The sequence below is a fragment of the Pan troglodytes genome, chromosome 1, assembly GCF_028858775.2.
Source record: "Pan troglodytes isolate AG18354 chromosome 1, NHGRI_mPanTro3-v2.0_pri, whole genome shotgun sequence".
Taxonomy (NCBI): Eukaryota; Metazoa; Chordata; class Mammalia; order Primates; family Hominidae; genus Pan; species Pan troglodytes.
The window spans coordinates 130,236,444-130,260,634 of record NC_072398.2 but is presented as its reverse complement, the minus strand read 5'-3'; the positions used below and the strand labels follow the sequence as shown (position 1 = coordinate 130,260,634).

At 35.2% G+C, this 24,191-nt stretch overlaps 1 protein-coding gene and 1 pseudogene across 5 annotated transcripts in view; one reads left to right on the top strand and one right to left on the bottom strand.

Moving 5' to 3' along the window:
• SLC30A7 (solute carrier family 30 member 7) overlaps nt 1-24,191 on the top strand; it is a 99,790-nt gene that overhangs the window by 22,530 nt on the left and 53,069 nt on the right. For all 5 annotated transcript variants that reach the window (XR_001707961.4, XR_010153005.1, XR_008539747.2 and 2 more), the window contains exon 8: nt 3,082-3,217. Coding sequence is in view for 2 of the 5 variants with exons in the window: in XM_009426398.5 (XP_009424673.1) it covers nt 3,082-3,217 (136 nt within the window). In the remaining 3 variants the exon portion in view is untranslated. The remainder of the gene's footprint in view (nt 1-3,081; nt 3,218-24,191) is intronic.
• Nucleotides 22,046-23,175, bottom strand: LOC129136286 (heterogeneous nuclear ribonucleoprotein A1-like; annotated as a pseudogene).

Genomic DNA, 24,191 nt, shown 5'->3' with positions numbered 1-24,191 from the left:
TACCGAACATCATAGTTTTGCCTTGCCTACCTTAAATGTGCTCAGAACACTTGCATTAGCCTACAGTTGGGCAAAATCATCTAACACAAAGCCTATTTTATAATAAAGTGTTGAATATCTCATGTAATTTATTTAATACAGTCCACTGTAGAGTACAGTATCAGTTGTTTACCCTTGTGATTGCTTGGCTGACTGGGAGCTGCCGCCTGCTGTTGCTGCCCAGCATCATGAGAGATGATCATAGCACATTATTGCCAGCCCAGGAAAAGATCAAAATTCAAAATTTGAAGTATAGTTTCTACTGAATGCATACTGCTTTCACACCATCATGAAGCCAAAGTCATAAGTTGATCATTTTAATTCGAGGACTGTCTGTAGGAGTATGTTTGCTTTTACAGGATTATTACGTAGTTTTTCCAAGAATAATATTTAATATGTTTTTATGTTGTGGGAAAATTTAGAGCTAAAGATTTAATGCAAAGTGAGAACTCCATAATATTTGTAGGCCATCAATAGCTAATACATGTGTAAAATTGTATATTACAAAGTTTTACAAGCCAGAGAAAATCAATCCTGTCTATGAATTATAGTAATTTTTTTTGTTTTGTTTTGTTTTTGTGGGTGGGGGGGTAGGTTATTAATCAATCTCTGGCTCTGAGTTTCCATTTAGACTTTATTGTCAGGGTTTCCTAATTCCCAGCTATCTACTTGCCTTTATTAACTTTTGACTTCAGTCTGACTTTCTGAATGGCTTCTGATCCAATCTCAACTGCACCTATTTGTCTTCACTATTTCTTTATATAACTCTCGTTTTTTATTTTTTCACTGTGAATATATTCCTTCATACTGAGAAATTTATTTTCAGAAGGCTTAAATGTGTCTTCCAATCACAGATTTTCCATTTACAAAAGATATGGAATTGTTTTAGAATAACATTTGCTGAAATAACTTATAATCATGCATATATGATGCATCTATATCAAGTACTATAAATTAGCCTTGATAATAAGAATTTAATTTTGAAAGTCATCACAAGTTGGAGGAAAGGAAGTTAGATTTGCCTTTCTAATTCTCTTTTATATAAGTTATTGTGAAAATAAATTCGTATTTTCTGAATATTTATCAATTTATGGTGGCTGAAGAGCCCAGTAAATAGCTGAAGAACAGAGATAACTACCTGGCATTAAAAACTTCTTGTAAAATGACCAGGTAGATAGATACTCATACATGAAAAACTTGAATTAATTATGTTTTTCAATTATTTGCTACATCTTGACTCCTGGCTTACTAAGGTTTTGGGGGGTTAGGTTATCAGTATCCTACCACATCTTCTAAGGCTTTAACTTTGTATAAGTTAAACATCCTAGTTTATGTTTCTTTCTTAGTGATTTTTTTCTTAAACAGTTTATGTAGTAAGAAGGCTTTAGGTAGTTTTAATGACACTTACTAATAAAACCAGTTTTCAGGTTAGCAAATAAATGGTAGCCAGGGACTTTCCAGTCTAAGGAAAATCAAGAACAAATCATTATTTTCTTACAAATCATTATTTTCTTTTTCTTTTCATGTTTAGAGTTATTTTCATTTTTTATTCTACCAAAACACTGATTAAAGAATATAAAGGCTTAAAAGCATGTATCATATATAAGAGTTTGTAGTTAGGGACCTTCAATCTGCTTTGATGTGTATTTTTTTTCCAGTTGTAGTTTTAAAAGTTAAAGTGGCCCCAACATTATTAACCTATTTAATTCACTGCTATTTGAAATACGTGATAGGAACCGAATATTTATTCTATAAGTATGTCTGACAAAATTTATTTCTTTTGGAAAAATTTTCAAGAAAGTTGTTCTTAAAGGACTGTTCTTTTTGAAGAACAGTTATAATAATAGAGTTAAACTGTATGTAAACGAAAAGTTATATGTAGGTAGTGAGGGATGATTTATATTTAATATAATATTTGATATAAATTTCCATCAGTGGCAGATAAAGTGAAGTATAATTTCCCAGAACACAAGATTTGATTTGACTCATTAGCAGTCAATTTTTAAGTTATTAGAACATTTCTTGAGTTTGTTTGTATTTCTATACCTAAAAATAATTACAGTTTACCCTTTATTGTGCAGTGAATACTAAAAAAGAAAAATCAAGTATTTCTCAACTACATACATGCTTTTTATGCATTAACTATTTCTTTTCAGATAGGGCAGATGATGGTATTGAATAATGTTCTATTTTTAGCAAGACATGATTGAAGTTTAAAAGAATGTTTTGTGATATAGAAATTTTGTATTAAAGATCTAAACGTTGAATAATTTGTCTCAGTTGAGTTTTTTCAGAAAGTATTGTACATAAATCTTACTTCTTGACATTTTAAATGGTTTTCTGGGCAACTTTGACTTACTAAATGTTATTATGTCTAAGTTTTTAGAATATCAGTATAACATCAGTATCCTACCAATTTAATATTTAATTATTAAAAGTTCAACATGTATTTTATATTTATTTAAAAATATTCAAATCAGTGCCTGCTTTCACATCACCTCTGAGTGTAGTATGTAACCAGTTTAGATAGAGCTTTTAGGATAATTAATAAGTGTAACAGGATAAGTGAAATTATGGTTTATGGGAAATTGTAGTCCCAAATGGTAATAATTGTAATCACCAGCAGAGGGCTCTGTATGTACGTATATCTATAGTTAAAAATGTTTTCTTGACCAGTTCTTTTAGCCTAATGCAATTTCCATCCTATGACAAATTACTGACTTTTGGACTCCTTTTAGCCAGAGGTGAATGTTCACAAACAATTTTAAAAATCAACTTGCTTCTCTACTTCATTTATATCATTAAGAAAAGGTATAAATTACCAGTCAGATATTTCAACCCCTGTTGATTTGAAACAGAAAGTGATTTTAATTCATAAATGTACTATTACATGGTTACTAAATGCTGAATATACATGCTTACTTATTTTTGAAGTTGATATCTAGTTTTTTATATATAAAATTAAGCGTATAGCTCTAGGATATATTCGTATTTTAAATTAACCAAAAGACTGTTTTGATTTTTATTATGGTTTATTTCTAGGTGTATTTTTACATATCCTAGCAGATACACTTGGAAGTATTGGTGTAATTGCTTCTGCCATCATGATGCAAAATTTTGGTCTGATGATAGCAGATCCTATCTGTTCAATTCTTATAGCCGTTCTTATAGTTGTAAGGTAAGTGTTATTGTTACTTTCAAGTATTAAAGTGAGACTGAGAGAGAAATATGTTACTTAAATTATAGGTCTAAAATACAAATAATTATGTTGGTTTTCCTTTGCTTGCTTTTTTTTTTTTTTTTTTTTGAGACAGAGTCTCTCTCTGTCACCCAGGCTGGAGTGCAGTGGCACTGTCTCGGCTCATAGCCATCTCTGCCTCCTGGGTTCAAGCAATTCTCCTGCGTCAGCCTCCCAAGTAGCTGGGATTACAGACAACTGCAACCAGCTGTACGTTAGTGCCCAGCTAATTTTTGTATTTTTAATAGAGATGGGGTTTCACCATGTTGGCCAGGCTGGTCTCAAACTCTTGACCTCAGGTGATCCACCTGCCTCAGCCTCCCAAAGCGCTGGGATTACAGGCATGAGCCACCGCACCCGGCCAGATACCCTTTTCATCTTCATATGTTTTCTGTGTTTGCCATGTATTTCTTACCTAGAGTTTGATGTTTCTTTTTGATGTTTGGCAGTTAAATTTTTGGTCATAATTCAAATCAATAGTAATTTTCTTGAATCCAACATTACATCTATAGAGTAAAATAATGGAAATATAAAATATATTCACTATAGTTAGTGTATTAATCCTTTGACATCTGCATCTTACATTATTAAATGCAAAGGAATATCAAAGACTCCTCTGCTAGAACCATTTTTATTCATAAAGTCACATTATCATTGTAGAAGTCTTGTAAAAATGCTACCTGAAATGAATTATGTCCGTCTTCCCATCTGGCTTACAAAATTCTTGAGGAAGCATCTGCCTCCTAGCTCTTTATCTTTCTATTTCCTACTATAGGGACAATGTATATGGAAAGATAAATGTGTGTAGGTGTATAAATTCTCAATAAATATTTGCTGAATTAGATTGTACAGTTGTTATCTTTTAAGTTTAACTCATCCTGAGATACATTTTATTATTGGTCTAATTTTTATCATAATGATAAGACATTATGTTCCATTTTAAAGTTATTTAAAAATTTACATATACACTGTATATGTCTTGACTGGACTGTTTTTATTTTTTCATTGTGATTTTACTGTCAGGAACTTTTTTGTAATGATAACTAAGATCTGCTAGAGGCCAGACTCAAGATTTTTATAGCTTGTAGTTTATTAGAATAGATTTAATAAAGTATGATGAAATCATAATGTAAGATGAGTCATAAATGGAGATTTTTTTTAAAATTTTCTGCCTAAAAAAATAGGATATACATTTTAAACATACAGATTATTTTTTAATTTTTTCAAATTATTTGAACAGGGAAATAACTCTGCTATATAAAAGTCTGTTATAAGCTCAGCACAGTGCTTTACAACTATAATTCCAGCATTTTGGGAGGCTGAGACAGGAGGATTGTTTGAGGCCAGGAGTATAAGACCAGCCTGGGCAACATGGTGAAACCATGTTTCTACAAAAAATTTAAAAATTAGCTGGGCATGGTGGTTGTGTACCTATAGTTGCAGCTACTTGGGATGCTGAGGCTGGAGGATCTCTTGAACCCAGGAGTTTGAGGCTGCAGATAGCTATGATGGTGCCACTGCATTCCAGCCTGGGTGACAGAGTGAGATCCTGTCTCTATATAAAAAGGAAAATAAAAGGATTTCGTAAAGTTTGAAATGCCTTTTCTTCTTCTTTGGAAATCTTACTGTACCTTGTTGAAATTTCAGCTTAGATGTCCCATATTCTGTGAAATCTGACTTTTGGTAATTTATTCACTGTTACAACTATACCTCTTTATTTGTGCTTTTAGTGTTCATTTAACTGCTTCTAATTCTTCTTAGACTAGGATCTTACTATTCACTTTTGTCTCCACTCTTACTATTCTAATTCTGGCTATAATTGTGTCTTACCTGGAAAACTGTAACAATCTCCAGGTTGACCTTTCTGTCTCCCTCTAAACACATCACATTGGCTAAAATTATCTTTTGTTAATAAGGATTATATTACATATAAAAGTATTTAAATATTTTAATGACTCTTACCCTTAGGATAGGGTCTGAACTCCTTAGCAGGCTTCATGATATATTAACCTTGTTGACCTCTTTGGTCTCTTTCAGTACTTCTCAATTCATACTTTGCTCTTCAGCCACAGTAAGTTAGTTTTAGTTCCCTGAGTATGTTATCAGCTCTCTGGATTCTGGGCTTTGCTCATATTTCCTCTATTCAAAATACTCTTATACTTCATGTCTTTCTTGCCACACCCCCCACCCCTTCCCACCAGCATATGTGTATGTATCACAATTACTCATCCTTCAGATCAGATTCAGTTTAAATGGCATTTCTTTGGGAAGCATTTCGTGATTCTCTACCTCCCAGGCTGGGTTGATTGCACATATAGCACCTTCTACTGTAGTACCCTTTTCATGGCATTTACTTACCATAGCCTATTTGTTATTGCCCTCAAGCTCCATTAGGGCAAATTGTTTTTTCATTGTTTTAAAGTCAGCACCTAATTCTCCCTGGCCAAAAAAAAAAAGAAAAAAAAATTGGTACACTTTGAATTTGAATCAATATAAATTTGTGGGTTTTTTTTTTCAACCTCAGAGAATTACTTTAATTCCAAATTGGGAATTCTTACTTAGTTCTGTTCTCATTCATTTATTCCTCTAGTATAAATAAGTAAACATACACAGACACACAAAGAAAACTTGTTTTACTGAATATAACACACATTAAGAAAACTGCACAAATCATCTTCACCAAATATTTATTAGGCAGGCCCTCTCACCTACTTAATCGTAGACAAGATCTTCACTGTCTTGATCCTATAATAGGAGAGTGAGACAAGAAACAAATTAATAAATTAGACGGCTCAAATGCCAAATAGTTATTTGTATTGTGTGGATTTAAGATAGGATTATATGATAGTGACTGAGTTGCCACTTTAAATTGAGTAGATCTGGAAGACTTCTGAAGAAGAGGCCTTTAACCTGAGATCTTATTGTCGTAAGAAAAGCTTGTCAGAGGAAGAACATTCTAGTCTGGGTATCAGTTGGTAGAAAAGCCTTGTGGTAAAAGCAGCTTTGATACTGAAAGGAGGCCAGCATGGCTGAAGCATAGGGAGTAAGAGGAGAGTGGTTTGAGATAAAGTTGGAGAAATAGGCTGGGGAAGACTACCTAGGGTTAGGAGTTTGGATTTTATTCCAAGTGCAATGGGACACAATAAGGATATTTGTTTTAAAAAATGATTTTGGCTGCTGTGTGGATAATAGATTATAAGGGGGCACAAGTGAGAACAGGCAGACCAGCTAGAAGGCTATTATTTAAAGTGGACCAGGTGAGAGGCCATGGTGGCTTGGTCTTAGGTACTAACCTTAGAAATGGAGAGACACAGAAAAGTTAGAAAATGCTTTGGGGTACAGCTAACAAGATTTGCTTGAGAATATAAATGTGTGGGTCAGGGTTGAGTGAAAGAGGGGAATTAAGGATAGTTTCTAGAGTTTTTAATCTGGGCAACTGAGTGAATGAGGTGTCATTACTAAAAGAGAGGGGACTGGGAGAAAGGTAATGTTTTTATTTTTAAAGAGGACTGTAGATCAAAAATTCTGTTTTGGATATAAGTTTGAGATCTCTCAGACATTGATATGGAGAGTTCAAATAGACAAAGAGTGTACAAATAGGCATTCTTGGGAGCAACCAACTGAACAGAAAGGGTTGAAAATAGTCCACACCTGGATTTAAAGTCATGGAGTGGTTGGTATTCATCTGGCATTGGAATTCATCTAGCATGAATGCCACAATTCCCACCCCTTCTGTTTTCCTGGAAGATATCCCTCAGTATGGTACTCCTGCCTGCTAAAACTGATTTAGCGTCAGGGGCCCTTTCAATATAGTGCTTCAAGCAACCACAACCAGTCAACTACAGTTGGCTTCCAAGGTAAAACTTATTTGTCATCCTTGTCTAGGTCCTACTGACCTACTTATAAACTTCTCTGTAACTTACATAGATACATAGTTTCAGGTCATATGATTGGATTTCTTTTTGTTATTGTTAAGCTTTGATATTTTTATTATTTGCTCTTGTTTTTCTGATAACCAAAGTAATACTTTGCATTGCTATAAAGATATACCTGAGACTGGGTAGTCTATAAAGAAGAGAGGTTTTATTGGCTCACAGTTCCGTAGGCTTTACAGAAAGCATAGTGCTGGCATCTGCTTAGCTCCTGGGGAGGCCTCAGGAATCTTACAGTCATGGTGGAAGGTGAAGGCACACCAGGCATGTAGCGTGGTGAAAGAGAGAGAGAGAAAAAACAATGACTAAATCTGGAAATAACTCACTATTGTGAAGACAGCACCAAGCCATGAGGGATCTGTCCCCATGATCCAAACACCTCCCACCAGGCCCCACCTCCAGCATTGGGGATTACAATTCAGCATGAGTTTTGGGCAGGCACACATATCTAAACTATATTAACATTCTTATTGTGAAAATTTTAAACATTACTGAAATGTATAACTTACCTATTAAAAGGTTCTCATAAGCCCACCCTTTGAAGGTAACAGAAAAGTTTCATGTATCTTAAAATTCAACAAATGTTTTAGTACCCACTCTGTGCCAGGCAGTGAACAACATGGGCAAATAGCCTACCCTCATGGAGCTTACATTTTAATAGGGAGACAGTCAATAAAGCAAACGAACATGCAAATAGATAATGGACTGTCAGTTGGTGACAAATGCCATAGAGTAGGCTAAGATGCTATTTTAGAAGGGCTTGGAAAGTCTTCTGCATAGGGTAATATTGGAGCAGAGACTAAATGGTGGAGGAGAGGGATATGGGACTGTTCAGAGGAAGAATATCCCTGGTGAGGGAACTTCAAGTATAAACACACTGAGGCAGGAGCATGCCAGATACAAGGATGACAAGAAGGGCAGTGTAACTGGAGTGCAATGAGCAGGGCAGAGAGTGGTAGATACATATTTATATATCTGCATCTCTAGAGTTCAGGGAGCAGGTTGGGGTGGAAGATAGAAATTTGGGTGTCATCAGATTATATATGTTGTTTAAAGCCATATTTAATAGACAGTTTGTTCTGAGACCGAGTATTGATAGAGGAGGGGAGGCCTGAGAACTGAGCTCTGGCGGTGGTCAGGAGGCAGGTGCAACCAAGAAGAGTAAAGTGGAATGACCAGCGAGGTGGGAAGAAAGATACAACCATATGTTGTTTTAGAAGCCTTGTAAAGAAACCTGTTAAACAGGAAGGACTAATCAACTCTGCTAAATGCTGCTGGGACTAAGAAGAGTGATGAGAATGAAAGCCTGATCAGACAGAGTAGCTTCGCGAGAGAATGGGAGGGGAGGAAATGGAGATAGCAACTAAGTCAACTCCTTTTCAAAGCCTTTTGCTGTAAAGGGGAGCAGTGTGATTGCCTGGCAGCACAGAGGGCCCACTTTGAGGTTTGTGGTCATGAATTTAAAGTGCAAACAACCAGAATAGTTGTGTTTTTCTTCAGTCTTGTTCAGCTACTTGATAAGAGGTATGGAATAGACAGAGAGTTAGATTTAACAGGTTTGGGGTTTTGTCAGGTGAGTACTGACAGTGAGAAAGGGGCAAGGCAGGGATTAGAGTGGTGAGAAATTAAGATATAAAGGTAATTGATGCATGCTTTAAAAAAAAGTGTTAGGTTCAGTGGTCTAATCCACTTAGTGGCCTAAGATAGGGTCAGTCTAATCCACTGAGCCTATCTTCCCTGTTTGGGAAGAAGTATTAAGAATGGAGGTATTAGGGGAATTGATCCAGAAATAGAAAGGGTTGTTCAGATTATGAGATGCTTGGAATTGAGATCTTAAGGCTTAAGGTGTGATTATAGGGGCAGAAGATAAGCTTAGCATATAGAGACCTGATGATGGGTGGATTGCCCACATGGATAATTTAAATCAAGAATAATGAAAAGAGTAGAGGTGGAAAGATAATAAGCCCATTACCAAATTTTTCAGTGACTGAAGGGGGGCAATCAGGAATTGTAACCCTGGTAATCAAGATGGGTAGAGGGTGTAATGATCTGATGGCACGGGCCTTAAGGAAACTGTGCTGTAGGGAAGAAGTAGTAGGAACTGTGATAAATAGTGGTGGTGACAAGCAAGAAGGACATCTGCCTCACCACAAGCCCCAACAGTACTGGAGTGTAGGAGAGAAAACGGCACTTCTTAATAGTGCTCTAGGGAAGACAGTGCCCTCCATTGGTCAGTTTTCAGGTACAGCATGAACATGCTATGTGGCTATTTAGAGAAGAGGCTGAGGATTTAATGAAATTGCATATTTAAAAGTAGTTTTTTTAAATTATGGGAATAATTATGTTGACAAAGAAACTTGGTAAAATATAGAAAAAGATAAGGAAAAATTACCATAAGAGACCCATGTTAATATTTTTGTGGGTTTTCTTTTGGATTTTTTCTTTTATTCTGAGATTCTTTTATTTTATTTTTCATAATATTTTTGTTTGTATTATGCATATGACATATTCTTTGTAAGAAAATTTTTAATAGTTTTCTGATTATAAAATATGATCATGGTAGAAAATTTTGAAAATAGTGGAAAGCATATGAAGTAAAGAAAAACTAGGATCACAACACGCAGAGGTCACATAACCACTGTTAGCAGTATTTCTTTACAATCATTTTTAGGCACATTTTTAAAAAAATTATTGAACTTCTACTATATGTAGATTGTTAAGCTTGGTCAGCATCAGAGAGCATTCACAGGTTTCAGATGAAAGGTAATAGTATAGTCATTATTTTAAGTCAATATTAAGTTTTGGATGACTAAGTTGTCAGCAAAGGCTTAGATTCAATGGTAATAAATGACAACAAGGTACAGAGCAACACATAAGAAAAATTCTTGTAAAAGGTCTGTGTCTAAACTACGCATTTATCTTTACATGTATGAGGGAGAAACTATATATAGAGAGTGTGTGTGTGTGCGTGCCTGTACACACCAGATCCCAATTAGCATTCATATATAGAGAGAATATATTTCCCAGAATGTTAATTGGCTCTCTCTGGGTAGTGTAATTTTAAAATTACATCTCTTGCCTAATTTCTCTATGGTAACATTTTTGACTTAGACTTTAAAAAAGCATAAGTTTTTTAATGAAAGTCAGTTAAAAAGTAGCTCCAAAGTACAAAATAAAGAAATTCTAGTTCAGCATTTTTTTCATTTAAAAAAGAAAACAAACTGAATTTATTTAAATGTACACCTGATAAAGAACTATTTGCAAGGAGATCACTCTGAGATGTTTTTCAAATTGGTAAAAATTTGCCTGATTTTAGGAAATAGTGAAAACTCTTAAAAAATCAACTAAATAGAGTATAAAGAAGTATTTTTCCCTACCATTAATTTTTATATATTCAGTATTTGCAGTTCATCAATAGCAAGAGAAATAGTGGCACTTCTTTTAAATTCTCTGGGTCTACTGCTGCTCAGTTGAAAACGTGCCATGGAAATATATGTCTATCCCTTCTAGCTTGCCCAGCGTTCCATTTTCACTTCCACAGTGAAAGTGATTTCTTACAAAAAGACAGGTTTTTTTTTTTTCAACATTTTCTACACAGACAAAGGGTGATAATAAATTTTGGGGTAAAACTGAGTTGTATTGTGATGAATTTTGTTTTGCAATGAAAAACAGGAGAATGAATATAATGTAAGAGTGTGATTTTTTTATTTTCTGAAAATATGATTCCTATAAGAGCTTTCAGAGTAGTTCTGCTCCTTTTTTCCCTAAGGTGAGTTGGGATAGAAGATGAATTCATAACTTAGAATGCAGAAATCTGAACAATTAGTTGTAGCTTTGAATCTCTCTGCAGTTTAGAGACGAGGCAATTTACATAGATCTGTAGCTTGATTTTTTATTCACTTAAATGAAAGGGTTACCTATGCATGATGGATAATTATAATACTAAGCGGGATATAGAAATATACTTTGTTACTGGTGTGATATTTCTGAAGCCTTGCTAGATTTTTTAAAAAAATCAATTTTCTGTGTATCACAAAATCATTTGTAAGTACAAAGAAAAGCTTTTTAACCAAAAACAAGTCTTTTTGTTAGGTCTAAAAAGTTTTAAAATAGCAGCTTAATTTTAGAGGAAACAAATTTTTAGAGGCAAACTGAGGTACAGACTTTAGAAATGATAAATAATGGTCTGTATGAAATAGAATATATACTAATGGAAACAAAATTATAAACTTGAAATTCTAAATTATAAGAAATCGTCATTGTTCATGAATATAGGATTTAGACCCTGTACTGATTTTGATAAATCTTGTTGATTTCATATTTAAATAGAAAGAGTTGAATAGAATAAATTTGTGGTCTGTATTAAGTAAAAAGTAAGCATTTTTTTTTTTTAATATGTAGAAAGTTACCATATGACAAATTCTGGAGATTTTACTTTTTTCAAAATTGTTTTTGGGTGTTCCCTAACAATTTCCTTTGTGGTTTGCCTTTCAAGTGGTTATAATTTGTGAACTATTACTTTTGGGGACTAAGATAAACAGTTTGCCAAGATTTTAACTTGCTGCTTGTATATGTGCCCATATTGTAAAATTGAACATATGGGAACATTATTGCATAGTTATTGTATTCTTTAATCATACATAAAACCATCATAGTAAGAACATTTATAAAACTGATTAGTCTAACAGCCTTTCTCAATTGAGAAAGAACACCCTAATACTATAAAGCCTCAATTTGTATGGAATTATTAACTTCTTACCTATGTATCTAGATAAGTACAGTTACGTATTATCCTTGGGGGAATTGAGAAATAGTCGCTAAAATCATTTTCTGTGTTCATTGGTTCAGATGAGGAACCCTAGTTAAAGGCTGGCAGAAGGTTTTATAATACTGGAAAGAACACAATGAGCATAGTAATGGTAAACAGAATTTTGAACTTAAGAACCTAATTATGTAAGAATATCATTCAGCAAAAATTCAGTAGTTTTTATTGAAACATCTGCTTTGTCCTCAACACTTTCTTAGGATCTGAGGATACAGTATCAGGTATTAATTCAGTACAACTACCAATAAACCACCATTAAGTATATTTAAAAAATTCCTGACTTAAGCAAAATCTCCACTCATTTCCTCTCTCTGCCATTACATTACTACACACATAAACACACACATGCACAATTCGTAAATATGCCTTAACTGTCAATGCCTCCAAAAGGTTGTAACTGCTAGTATTAGAGATAAGGTTATCTCCTGGCCAATGAAGAGGGAGCAGGGTTTTTGGTTACTAGGATTGCATACTGGATTTTATTTTCCATGCTCTTATTTGAAACTCACTGAGTATTTTTTTTTTAATTTTTACTGTTCAGTTACCAGAGTTTAGTACCAGAGTTTAGTACTGTGCTCTTATTAAAATATTCACTGTAAAACCTAACTGCTTTTTGCATTGTTTCTTGTGGGAAATTGATGATTTTTAAACAGCCAACTTAAAAATACCTTAAAATACTACCAATTTGTAAATTAGGAGTCTATTTGTAAACTGGATTTGTAAATTGGAGTTAAAGTGTTCTGAGATACCATCTTCCAATCAGAGTTATTCAGGAATTCATTGTTGAAATGTATTTGGTTTCTTTTAAACATCAAGCATACTGTATTATTTTTTCCTTTACCCTAAAGCCAAAAACTCCTCAAAAAGTCAAATAAGAAGAGCTGTGTACAAACACCAGAGTGTGCTATTTCTGCTTTTAATCTAACCCTACCATTTTTGTTGTTGCTATATTTGAACTGTAGTTTTTCTAAGAAATGTTGTATGTTTCATCACTGACTTTATTGGAGTATAAAAGCTAAAATGAAGGAAGAAATTTAAAAATCAGAGTGTTGTTCCTTTTCCACAAAAGTTTTAGAACGGTTAGTCCCATAAGAAACTGCTTAATGGCCGGGCGCGGTTGCTCATGCCTGTAATCCCAGCACTTTGGGAGGCCGAGGCGGGTAGATCACCTGAGGTCACGAGTTTGAGACCAACCTGGCCAACATGGTGAAACCCCATCTCTACTAAAAATACAAAAATTAGCCAGGTGTGGTGGCACACATCTGTAATCCCAGCTACTTGGGAGGCTGAGGCAGGAGAATCGCTTGAACCTGGGAGGTGGAGGTTGCAGTGAGTCGAGATTGTGCCACTGCACTTCAGCCTGGGCAACAGAGCAAGACTCTGTCTCAAAAATAAATAAATAAATAAATAAATAAATAAATAAATAAGAAACTGCTTAATATGGCCTTTTTGTGGTTTGCAACTGATATTTCTATTACAAAGCATGAAAAATAGAAATGTGAGTGGTGTAATATAACTAGATATATACGTTAGTAATTTAAAATCTAATGATGGTATATATGTGTAGGTCTGTGATTAAAAATCAAGTCAACACTTTTTCCTTTTTATTTATGCCTTATCATTGTTTGATATGGGATTGCTTGGTTTGTGTAGGTTTATTTAAGGAAACTTACTGGGAGTGTGTTAGAGTGTTCTAGAGAAGTGGAATACAAAGATCTCACCAAGTAATATGAGAGAGAGAAACCTATACACAAATAAAAACAATACAGAGCTAGACTGTAAAAATGAACAAGGTATGGTATAGATGGTAATTTAATCAAGGGCCCCCTCTTCTAAAATTGTTGATGTCTTATCTCTGTTTACAGAATAAGTCTTATGGTTAAAGAGCTCTGTCATCTGCCCCAACCTCCCTTCCAGCCAGTTATTTTCCATAGCAGTTTGTATATATTATTCCACTCTTTTTCTTTTTCTTTTTTCTTTTTTTTTTTTTTGAGACGGAGTCTCGCTCTGTCGCCAGGCTAGAGTGCTGTGGCGCAATCTCGGCTCACTGCAAGCTCTGCCTCCCTGGTTCAGGGGATTCTCCTGCCTCAGCCTCCCGAGTAGCTGGGATTACAGGCATGCACCACCACACCCAGCTAATTTTTGTATTTTTAGTAGAGATGGGGTTTCACCATGTTGGCCAGGATGGTCTTGATCTCCTGACCTCGTGATCTGCCTGCCTCGGCCTCCCAAAGTGCTGGGATTACAGGTGTGAGCCACTGTGCCTGGCCACCACAATTTTTTTTAGCTTTATCACTTGTTATTTATGGAAGATACTCTCTATACTTTGCTTCCCCTGTACCTTTGCTCATAGTATTCTTATCTTGATGCCTTTCTTCCTCATGATTCCCATCATTGTCCTAACAATTTTTTTTTAAATTTTTTTTATTATACTTTAAATTCTAGGGTACATGTGCACAACATGCAGGTTTGTTATATATGTGTACATGTGCCATGTTGGTGTGCTGCACCCATTAACTCGTCATTTACATTAGGTATATCTCCTAATGCTATCCCTCCCCACTCCCCCCACCCTACTACAGGCCCCGGTGTGTGATGTTCCCCTTCCTGTGTCCAAGTGTTCTCATTGTTCAATCCCCACCTATGAGTGAGAACATGCGGTGTTTGGTTTTTTGTCCTTGTGATAGTTTGCTGAGAATGATGGTTTCCAGCTTCATCCATGTCCCTACAAAGGACATGAACTCATCCTTTTTTGTGGCTGCATAGTATTCCATGGTGTATATGTACCACATTTTCTTAATCCAGTCTATCATTGTTGGACCTTTGGGTTGGTTCCAAGTCTTTGCTGGAGGCATGTCCTAACAATTCTTTAAGGTTCAGTTCTAATACTGTTTCTTCCATGAAGCCTTTTCTTCCATTTCTAAACTGTGTGTTTTTACCTTTAAATTTATCAAATTATTGTTTTCATAAATGGTGGCATAGTGTATCTCTATATACATACGTGTACATGCCAGTACATGAGCATAGGACTGAGTCTTGTTCAGCTTTGTATCATTGTGTTTGGTGCACAGTAATATTTGTGGAATTTTGGTGACCTAGATTGAGATTCAGCAGGCTTGACTTACAGTTCTGGCTTTGTGACACTCAAGTTTCTGGACCCCTCTGTTTTCTCAAGTGTGGATTTTTGACTTTATTCTAATTTTCATGGTTGTACAACTAAGTACCACTTCATGGAGTGTTTACACATGACACCTTTAGCATGTTAAAAGCCAAGGCTAATAATGGAAAATAAGAATTCTCAGAATATGGCCTACTTCAAGGATATAGAGACAGGAAGTTATCAGGACCTGAGAACAGAGATTACTAGAAAGTAGAAATTAAATATTGCACACTTAGAGAAGGCAATAAGGGGCCATTTAGGTTATGAACTATAAGAATATAGGACTCTCATCTTTTCTTTGCTCTATTATCCAGATAAACTGCTTAGATATTTTCATATTGTGGTAAAAAGAATAAGGAAGTCAGAGGTTACATCTTCTTAAGGTGTGGAAATATAATATTTTCCTAAGAAACTATTTAAACTATCTCTTTGTGCAAATGGAAGAAGCAGAACACATCTAGTGAGGATGCACATAGATTATCTGTATCTATATCAATACCTATATATATATATTAAAAAATGTATGTAGGAATGCTTGTGTAGCTCTTCATTTTTGCTTAGCATTTTACATGTTCTTGTAATTTATTTACCTTCTCAGTATTTCTGAGAAATAAATCAATGTTAAAAGCAAATAAAAATCTGCTATTACTACCTACAGACATACTATGTACCCATGTAAGAAACTGCTCAATTGCAAGTTTTTGTCAATAATTCAGAACATCTGTGGGAGGATCGCTTGAGCTTGGGAAGTCGAGGCTGCAGTGAGTCGTGATCACGCCACTGCCACTGCACTCCAGCCTGGGTGACAGACCAAGACTCTGTCCCACAAAAAGAAAAAAAAATTCAGTGCCATGATTTTCTATTTTTAGCTCATATTTGAAGCTTCAAAGTATTTGTGTTTAATATATGCTAATCAAAGCCTTCCCACTACAAATTTAGCTCATTTATTTTTAGAAATACCCTCTATATAACCTAATTGTCAGAACTAGCCTTCATTGTCAACCCAATCAGTCAAATCATACTTTCAGAAAAAGTTCTTTCTTTCAGAGAAAGTCTTGCTTCATTTTTCAGTTACACAGCGACAACCGTCTTTTGACTGCATCAAAACCTGGGTTCCTCACATAGTACTTTTTATAGGCATGAATTCTAGTATGTTTCTAATAGTTACATCCAGTGCTTTATGCAAGTCAGTTTAAACTTTTCAGAAACCAAAACTAGTTCTTTTTACAATTTTTGCTACAATCTGGTGAAGTGTGTCTTCTGCCATTTTATGCATTTTATGAAGCAGAGTGGTGTTGGAATAGGGAATGGAGCTATAGTGATAGACTTGGTGACTAACTTATTTTTGGCTATCACCTATACACTGGAATAATCACTATCAAATGTGATTTCTTAACTATCATAGTGAGTGACAATACTTTATATGAGGTTTTTAAAGCCAACTTTGATGATGGCTTGGAATTGTTCAAGCTGTTTATTGTTTTTTAACCAATACTCCCAGCTTTCCTCCAAAAAAAATTAATAGCTTTATTTTAAGGTCTGTATATTGTGTAAATAAATGACATTAAAGAGATACAGGTTTTTACTATTGTTTGACAAAGGTGTCTTGGGACTTCTCTCAGGAGTGACATATTCTTTGTCAGTATCTGGGGGACAATAGAAGAGGGATTATTACTAAACCTATCATTACTTTAGTCATCCCACTTTACAATATGTCTGAACTCAGAACATTCCTAATATATGGGCCAGAATACCTTGTTCCTAATACCACTCTTTGCCCTTAATAGGAATTACATAAAACAGAGAAGCCATAAAACTATACCTCAGGTTTATGAGCAGAGACAAAGGCTTTTATTAAAGGCTTACCAGATACCAATGTTTCAAATTGTCTTCTTTTCGTTTTTCTTTTTTTTTTTTCTACTCCAGTGATTTTCAAACTCTGGCACAGTTTACCATAGTAGTATTTTCTGTGGGTGAATTACATGCTTTTCTTTTGTCAAGTGGCTGAAGTGGTAATTGTGAAATGGGAGGGGAGCAATAGAGAACTTACTAATTTACTAGACCAATTGTCTCAGTCTGGTGTCTGGTCAGTTTTGGAATGAGTACCTATGGAAGTGGAGGATCTGATATTTTATTCTCTTATAACTATTCTAAACATCTTTCAGAAAGTATATGGGTATCCCCAAGGGTATTTTTTTGTGATTAGTGTCACCAGAATTGTGAAATGTAGTACACACTCCTATATGTACTCTAGTTTGAAGACTCCTGCCCTAAGTCTCAGTGGTACCAAATTGTTTGTACTTTTTAGAGCATGTTAAGTTAGCTTATACCTCTGTATCTCTGCTCATCAAGTATCTTTTCCTTAGAAAATCTTGCCTACTAATGTCTACCTTTTCAAAATAATTGTGATAAGCATAACATAAAATTTACCATCTGAATCACTGTTAAGTATACAGTTCAGTGGCATTAAGTACAGTCACATTGTTGTGCTGCCATCACTGCCGTCCATCCACAGAACTCTTTTCATGTTGCAGAACTGAAATTCTGTAACCATTAAGCAATAACTCCCAATTCACCCTGCACCTCAGCCCCTAGCAACCACTATTTTTTCTGTCTCTATGAAGTTGTGACATATATAAGTGGTACCTTATAAAAGTAGAGTCATACAATATTTGGCCTTTTGTGACTAGTTTATTTCACTTACAATAATGTCCTCAAGTTTCATTCACTTTGTAGTATATGTCAGAATACCCTTTCTTTTTAAGACTGAATAATTCCACTTCTGAGTATTTACTTATACACATAGATTTAGTATATTTACTCATACTCATACACATAGATTATCTGTATCTATATCTATATCTATGTATGTAGGAATGCCTGTGTAGCTCTTCATTTTTGCTTAGCATTTTACATGTTCTTATTATTTATTTACCTTCTCAGTATTCCTAAGAAATAAATCAATGTTAAAAGTAAATAAAAATCTGCTATTACTACCTACAGACATACTATGTACCCATGTAAGAAACTGCTCAATTGCAAATTTGTGTCAATAATTCAAAACATCTGTGGGAGGTTTTGAATTATTTATTTAAACATCTGAGTATTTACTTGGAAGTGGAATTGCTGGATCATATGGTAATTCTGTTTTTAATTTTTTGAGAAACTGCCATGCTCTTTTCCATAGCTGCCACACCATTTTACATTTTCACCTACAATGCAGAAGGGTTGTAATTTCTCCACATGCTTTCCAAAACTTGTTATTTTCTGTTTTGTTTTGTTTTTGTTTTTATTTTTGTTTTTTGTTTCTGTTTTTATCTACCAGAAAACCCATTAACGTAACGCGTATCAAGTGGTCTTATTGTTTTGATTTGCATTTCCCTAATGATTACTGATGTTGAACATTTTTTCTTGTACTTATTGGCCATTTTGTATATCTTTGGGAAAATGTCTATTCAAGTACTTTGTCCATTTTTAAATTGTTTGTTGTTGTTGAATTGTGGGTGTTCTTTATATATTCTGGATATTAACTTTATCAGATGTATAATATGCAGATATTTTCTCTTTTTCCATGATTTGCCTTAATTTTCATGTTTTTTCTTTTGTTTCCTAAGCTTTTGGTGTCACATCTGAGAAATCAACCAAACCAATGTCATGAAGCTTTCTCCTATGTTTTCTTCTAAGAGTTTTATAGTTTTAGGTCTTACATTTTATTCTGAGTTAATTTTTATATATGGTGTGAGGTAAGGGTCCAGCTTCCTTCTTTTGCATGTAAAAATCCAGTTTTCCCATCACCAGTTATTGAGAAGTCTGTCCTTTCCCCATTGAATTGCCTTGGCATCTGTGTTGAAAACCATTTAACCATGTATGTCAGAGTTTATTTCTGGGCTGTCTGTTCTGTCCCAGTGGTCTATATGTCTGTTTTTATGTCAGTGCCACACTGTTTTTGTTACTATTGCTTTGTAGTAACTTGAAATTAGGAAGTGTGAGACCTGCAACCTTGTTCTTTTTCAAGATTGTTTTGACTATTATGGGTTTCTTGAGATCCCATAGGAATTTTAAGATAGATTTTTCTATTTCTAGAAAAAAATGTCACTGGGATTTTGATAGGTAGCTAATGTCTACCTTTTGAATACCTCTTATAAAATTCATCTCAAGGGGCATCTCCTTTGTGAAGCCTGTTGTAAACTACTATATAGAATTAACTGTTTTTTTATTTTGTGTCCTAAGCATTTCTAACACCTATCACACTTCGTTAAACTTACTTGTTTCTTTTTACTAGACTGAAGAATTGCCATATGTATTAGTTTTCTGTTGCTGCATAACACATTGCCACAATTTTTCCAGCTTAAAACAGTGCTCATTTATTATCTCACAGTTTCTGTGATCAAGAGTCTGGGCACAGCTTAGTTGGCTCCTCTGTTCAGGGTCTCACAGGACTGCAACTGAAGTGTTGGTTGGGGCCATAGTTTCATCTGAGGCTCAGGGTCATCTTGCAAGCTTATATGGCTGTTGGCAGAATTTGTTTCATTACAGCTGTGTAACACACAGCAGCTTACCTTTCCAAGGTCAGCAAGAGAGCATCTGATCTCAGGGAGAGCTCCAGTCCATCTGTTAAGGGCTTTGCATCTGATTAAATCAGGCTTACCTGGAATAATGTCTCTGTCTCTCAATTTCAGCTTTTATTTTAGATAGAAGGGGTACATGTGCAGGATTGTTACATGGGTATATTGCACCCAGGTAGAGAGTATAGTACCCAATAGGTAGTTTTTCAACCCATCCCCCACTCCCTCCTCTCTCTAGTAGTCTGCAGAGTCTGTTGTTCCCATGTTTGTGGCCATGTGTAAATCAATAGATAATTCCTTAACATGATAAATTACATGCATCACAGCCCTAAAGTCTAAATCCCTTTCTTAAGGTGTAACACTAGAGGCATTACTACCAAAATAGGGAACTAGACAAGGATTGTCTCTGTTGCCTCTGCTATTTAACATAGTATTAGTGATCATTAGCCAGTAACATTAGACAAGAGAAAGTATTTGAGACTTAGAAATTGGAGCAATGGTTTTTTTAATGCCAAGTATATAATTATATGTCTGTAAAGCCCGTGAAAGTTGATGGGAAAACTATGACAGACAATTTAGCAAAGTTACAGATATAAGATTGATATGCAAAAATCAATGTTCTTTATATATATATAAACAAATTCCAACTGAATGATGTAATTAAAGAGAAGACACCTCTTCAGTAGCAACAACAAAGATAACGTAGAGGTTAAATGAGTAAAATTTACACAAGGAATTTAAACCCTTTAAAAAACACAGAAGTAGACTCGAACAGAGCCTTTTTTGTCAACTATGACATTTTTAAAGAATCAGCTGACTGGGCGCGGTGGCTCTCGCCTGTAATCCCAGCACTTTGGGAGGCCAGGGTGGGCAGATCACAAGGTCAGGAGATCGAGACCAACCTGGCTAACACAGTGAAACCCTGTCTCTACTAAAAAAAAAAAAAAAAAAAAAAAATACAAAAAATTAGCTGGGCATGGTGGTGGGCACCTGTAGTCCTAGCTACTTGAGAGGCTGAGGCAGGAGAATGGCATGAACCCAGGAGGTGGAGCTTGCAGTGAGCTGAGATCGTGCCACTGCACTCCAGCCTGGGCAACAGAGCGAGACTCCGTCTAAAAAAAAAAAAAAAAAACAGCAACATGTCAATGCTTTTTGTGTTTGTTTATAAAAGTTTTAAAATATTCTAATAAAAATACCAGTAGGTCCTTTTATTCTGAGGAGGAAATAGTAAAAATTGATTTTAAAGTTTATAAGGAAAAAACAAACAGGAGGAATAGCCAAGTAAATCCTGGAAAAGAAGATGTAAAATATAAAGCCTTTATAATGAACATAATTAGATACCTGAAAGAGCAAGAAGACTAATGGAGCAGATTAGGATGTCCAGAGATGGGTTTATATATATATAGTGGCTTACTAATGATAAAGACAGCACCTCAAATCATTGGAAAAAAGATGGCTTCCCTAAAAACTGGATAGCCATTTGGAAAAAGATAAATTTAGAGCTCTATGTTATACTATATACCCGGAAATATTTCAAATGGGTTAGTGTTTTAAAAGTAAAACATGAAACCATGCTAGTATTAAAAGAAGGCATGGCTGAATTATTTACGGTAGCATGAGAATATTAAGGGGTAGCTGTGGCTCAAAACTAGAAAATCAGTAAGAGAAAAGATTAATGAATTAAGCTACATTTTTAAAAAGAAGAATTTTGGCATAAGAAAAAAGCATCATAAGGAAAGTCACAAGACACAATAAATTAGAGTAAGTATTGGCCACTTAGATCATGAAGGGCTAACATTTCTAATATAAAGAGAGCTTCTAAAAATAAAAATGTAATTTAATTAAGAGACCAACTTCCTGATAGAAAACTGGGTAAAAGTATAAGTTCATTTAAGTTACAGGAAAAGAAATACAAATTTAATGTGATTAATTTATTTATTTTTAAAGACACATTCAGTGTCATGATCGGACTATAACATTTAGCAATCAACAGCATGGGTGCAAAAAATAAAATCTTATATTAAAACCCTTCAGTAGACTGTTTTACACTTTCCATAGAACATAAACTAAGATAACCTGTTATTAATTGTTACATAATTAATCACAAATATAATTTTCATGTTTTTTGCCCATATACACAAATACTGTCTAAAACATGTCTTCTTTGTAGCAGCTAGGCCCTGCCACCACTGTGCTTGGCTGAATTCACAAATCCGTTGTAACCTGTAGTTTCCCTGTCACTTCTCTGGCTCTTCTCTCCTGCTAAACTTTATTTCCTAGCAGTAATTAAAATCTTCTGCTACTGCCATAGCTTCTGCAGCTATTGGAACTGCCACAGCCACCTTGGTTTCATAGTTTAGCAAAGAATTTGCCTCCACCACCATAGGGGCCAGATCTTCTGCCACCAAAGTTTCCTTCCTTCATGGGTCCAGAATTTGAAGACTGTTGTAATTGCCAAGATCATTGTAGCTTTCAGCACCTCCAAATTTGCTTCCATTATTACAAAATCCATTTTAACCATCCCACTGCCACCATATCCACCACCACCAGAGCTACCACCAAAGCCACCATGACCACTAAAGTTTCCACCACAACCAAAATTGCCATTCCCACCAAAACCACCTCCACAACCACCACCAAAGTTTCCAGAAGCACTTCACCCTTTTCGGCTAGATGAAGCACTAGGCATCTCTTGATTTGACACAGCTTCCCTAATTTCACAATTGTGGCCATTCACAGTATGGTATTTCAGAATGACAATCTTATCCACAGTCATGCTTACAAAGGCAAAGCCTTTTTTCTTGCCATTGCCTTGGTCAGTCATGATTTCAATCACTTCAGTTTTTCCATACTGTTCAAAATAATCTCTTAGGTGATGTTCTTCAGTATACTCTTTAATGCCAGCAACAAATATCTTTTTCACAGTTAAGTGGGCACTGGTCTTTGAGAGTCTTCTCTTGAGACAGCTCTCTTTGGTTCCGCAACTCTTCCATCCACCTTGTGTAGCTTTGCATTCATGACTGCATCTACCTCCTCCACAGTGGCATACGTGACAAACCCAAAGCCCCTGGAGTGGCATACGTGACAAACCCTAGGTCCCTGGAGTGCTTGGTGTTTGGATCTCACATTACCACACACTGTGAGTGTTCCCCATTGCTCGGAATGGCTCCTCAGATCTTCCTCAGCTTTGTTTCAAAGCTCAACCCTCCAATGACAATGAAGAGCTTCCACAGCTGTTCGGGCTCTTTAGAAAACTGACTGCGACATGACGGCAGTGGGAAGAGAGATTTTAACAATGCCTCCTTGACGGCATCCTCTGGCAGGAAGCACAAACAACTTTTAGAAGAGTAGTTTAGCTCAACGTATAAGGAAGAAATAGAAATTAAAACTGCATTGAGACACCACTTCTTACCCATCAGTAGATAAATGTCCAAAGGTTTGCGTAATCTTTTGGCAAGGCTGTGGGTAAAATAGGTACTCTCATACTTTGCTGATAGGAATGAGAATAGTATTAACTCAGAGGAATTGGGCAATGTCTAGCAAAATTAAATATGCATATACCTTTAATTAAGCAATCACACTTTTGGGAATATATCCCAAAGGCAAATTTGCAAAAAATATAAAAGAACATATCTGTAAAGTCATTCTTTGTGCCTTTATTTATAATAGCAAAAGATTGGAAAGAACACAAATGGCCATCTCTGTGGAAAAAACACTCAAAGTGCTTTTTCTGTTCTCTCACCCAGCAACAATCAACACAGTAGACTTCTGTGAAATGTGTGGGGTTTTTTCCCCAGACACCAAGCAAGTGTTAATCTGAAATAATCGAAAGAATCAGAGCCTAGCTTTATTCAAGTGAAAAGCTGAGAATGGCCATCTGGGAAACACAAACTCCAGAGAAATGGAGTCTGTGCTCCCAAATTAAAAGTTAAGTTCTTGCTTATATAGGCAGAAAACAAATGTATTAGGGTTATAGCATTTTCTATGCAAGGCTGGTTTATGAGTTATAACAATCTAATGAGTTACAGCTTGCTTTCATTTCCTTTTCAATTTAAAAGAGTGTTTTTAACATTTCATCTTAGACATGATAGTCTGTGTATGAAAAAAGTAAAAGGGCAGATAATCTACAGTGAAGAGAGAATGGGCTGCCTAGGTGCCCTTTAATCATTTACAACATTTTATAAAACTATGTGGGTAAGAGAGAAGGCAAATCTAATCAGAGAAACAGTGGTTACAGGTCCCTGTTATGTGACTGAGGTCCTATAATCGCATTCCTTTAAGGCTCAAAATATTTTGAAGTTCCAACAGCTTAGATTTTGAATTACTTATTTTCACACAATCGGTTCTCCAGCAGACAGTAGCTGAGTATCCTCTAATTCAGTTCAATTCTGACACTGCCTGGAGACAGTGTGAGATCTCACAGGTTCTGATG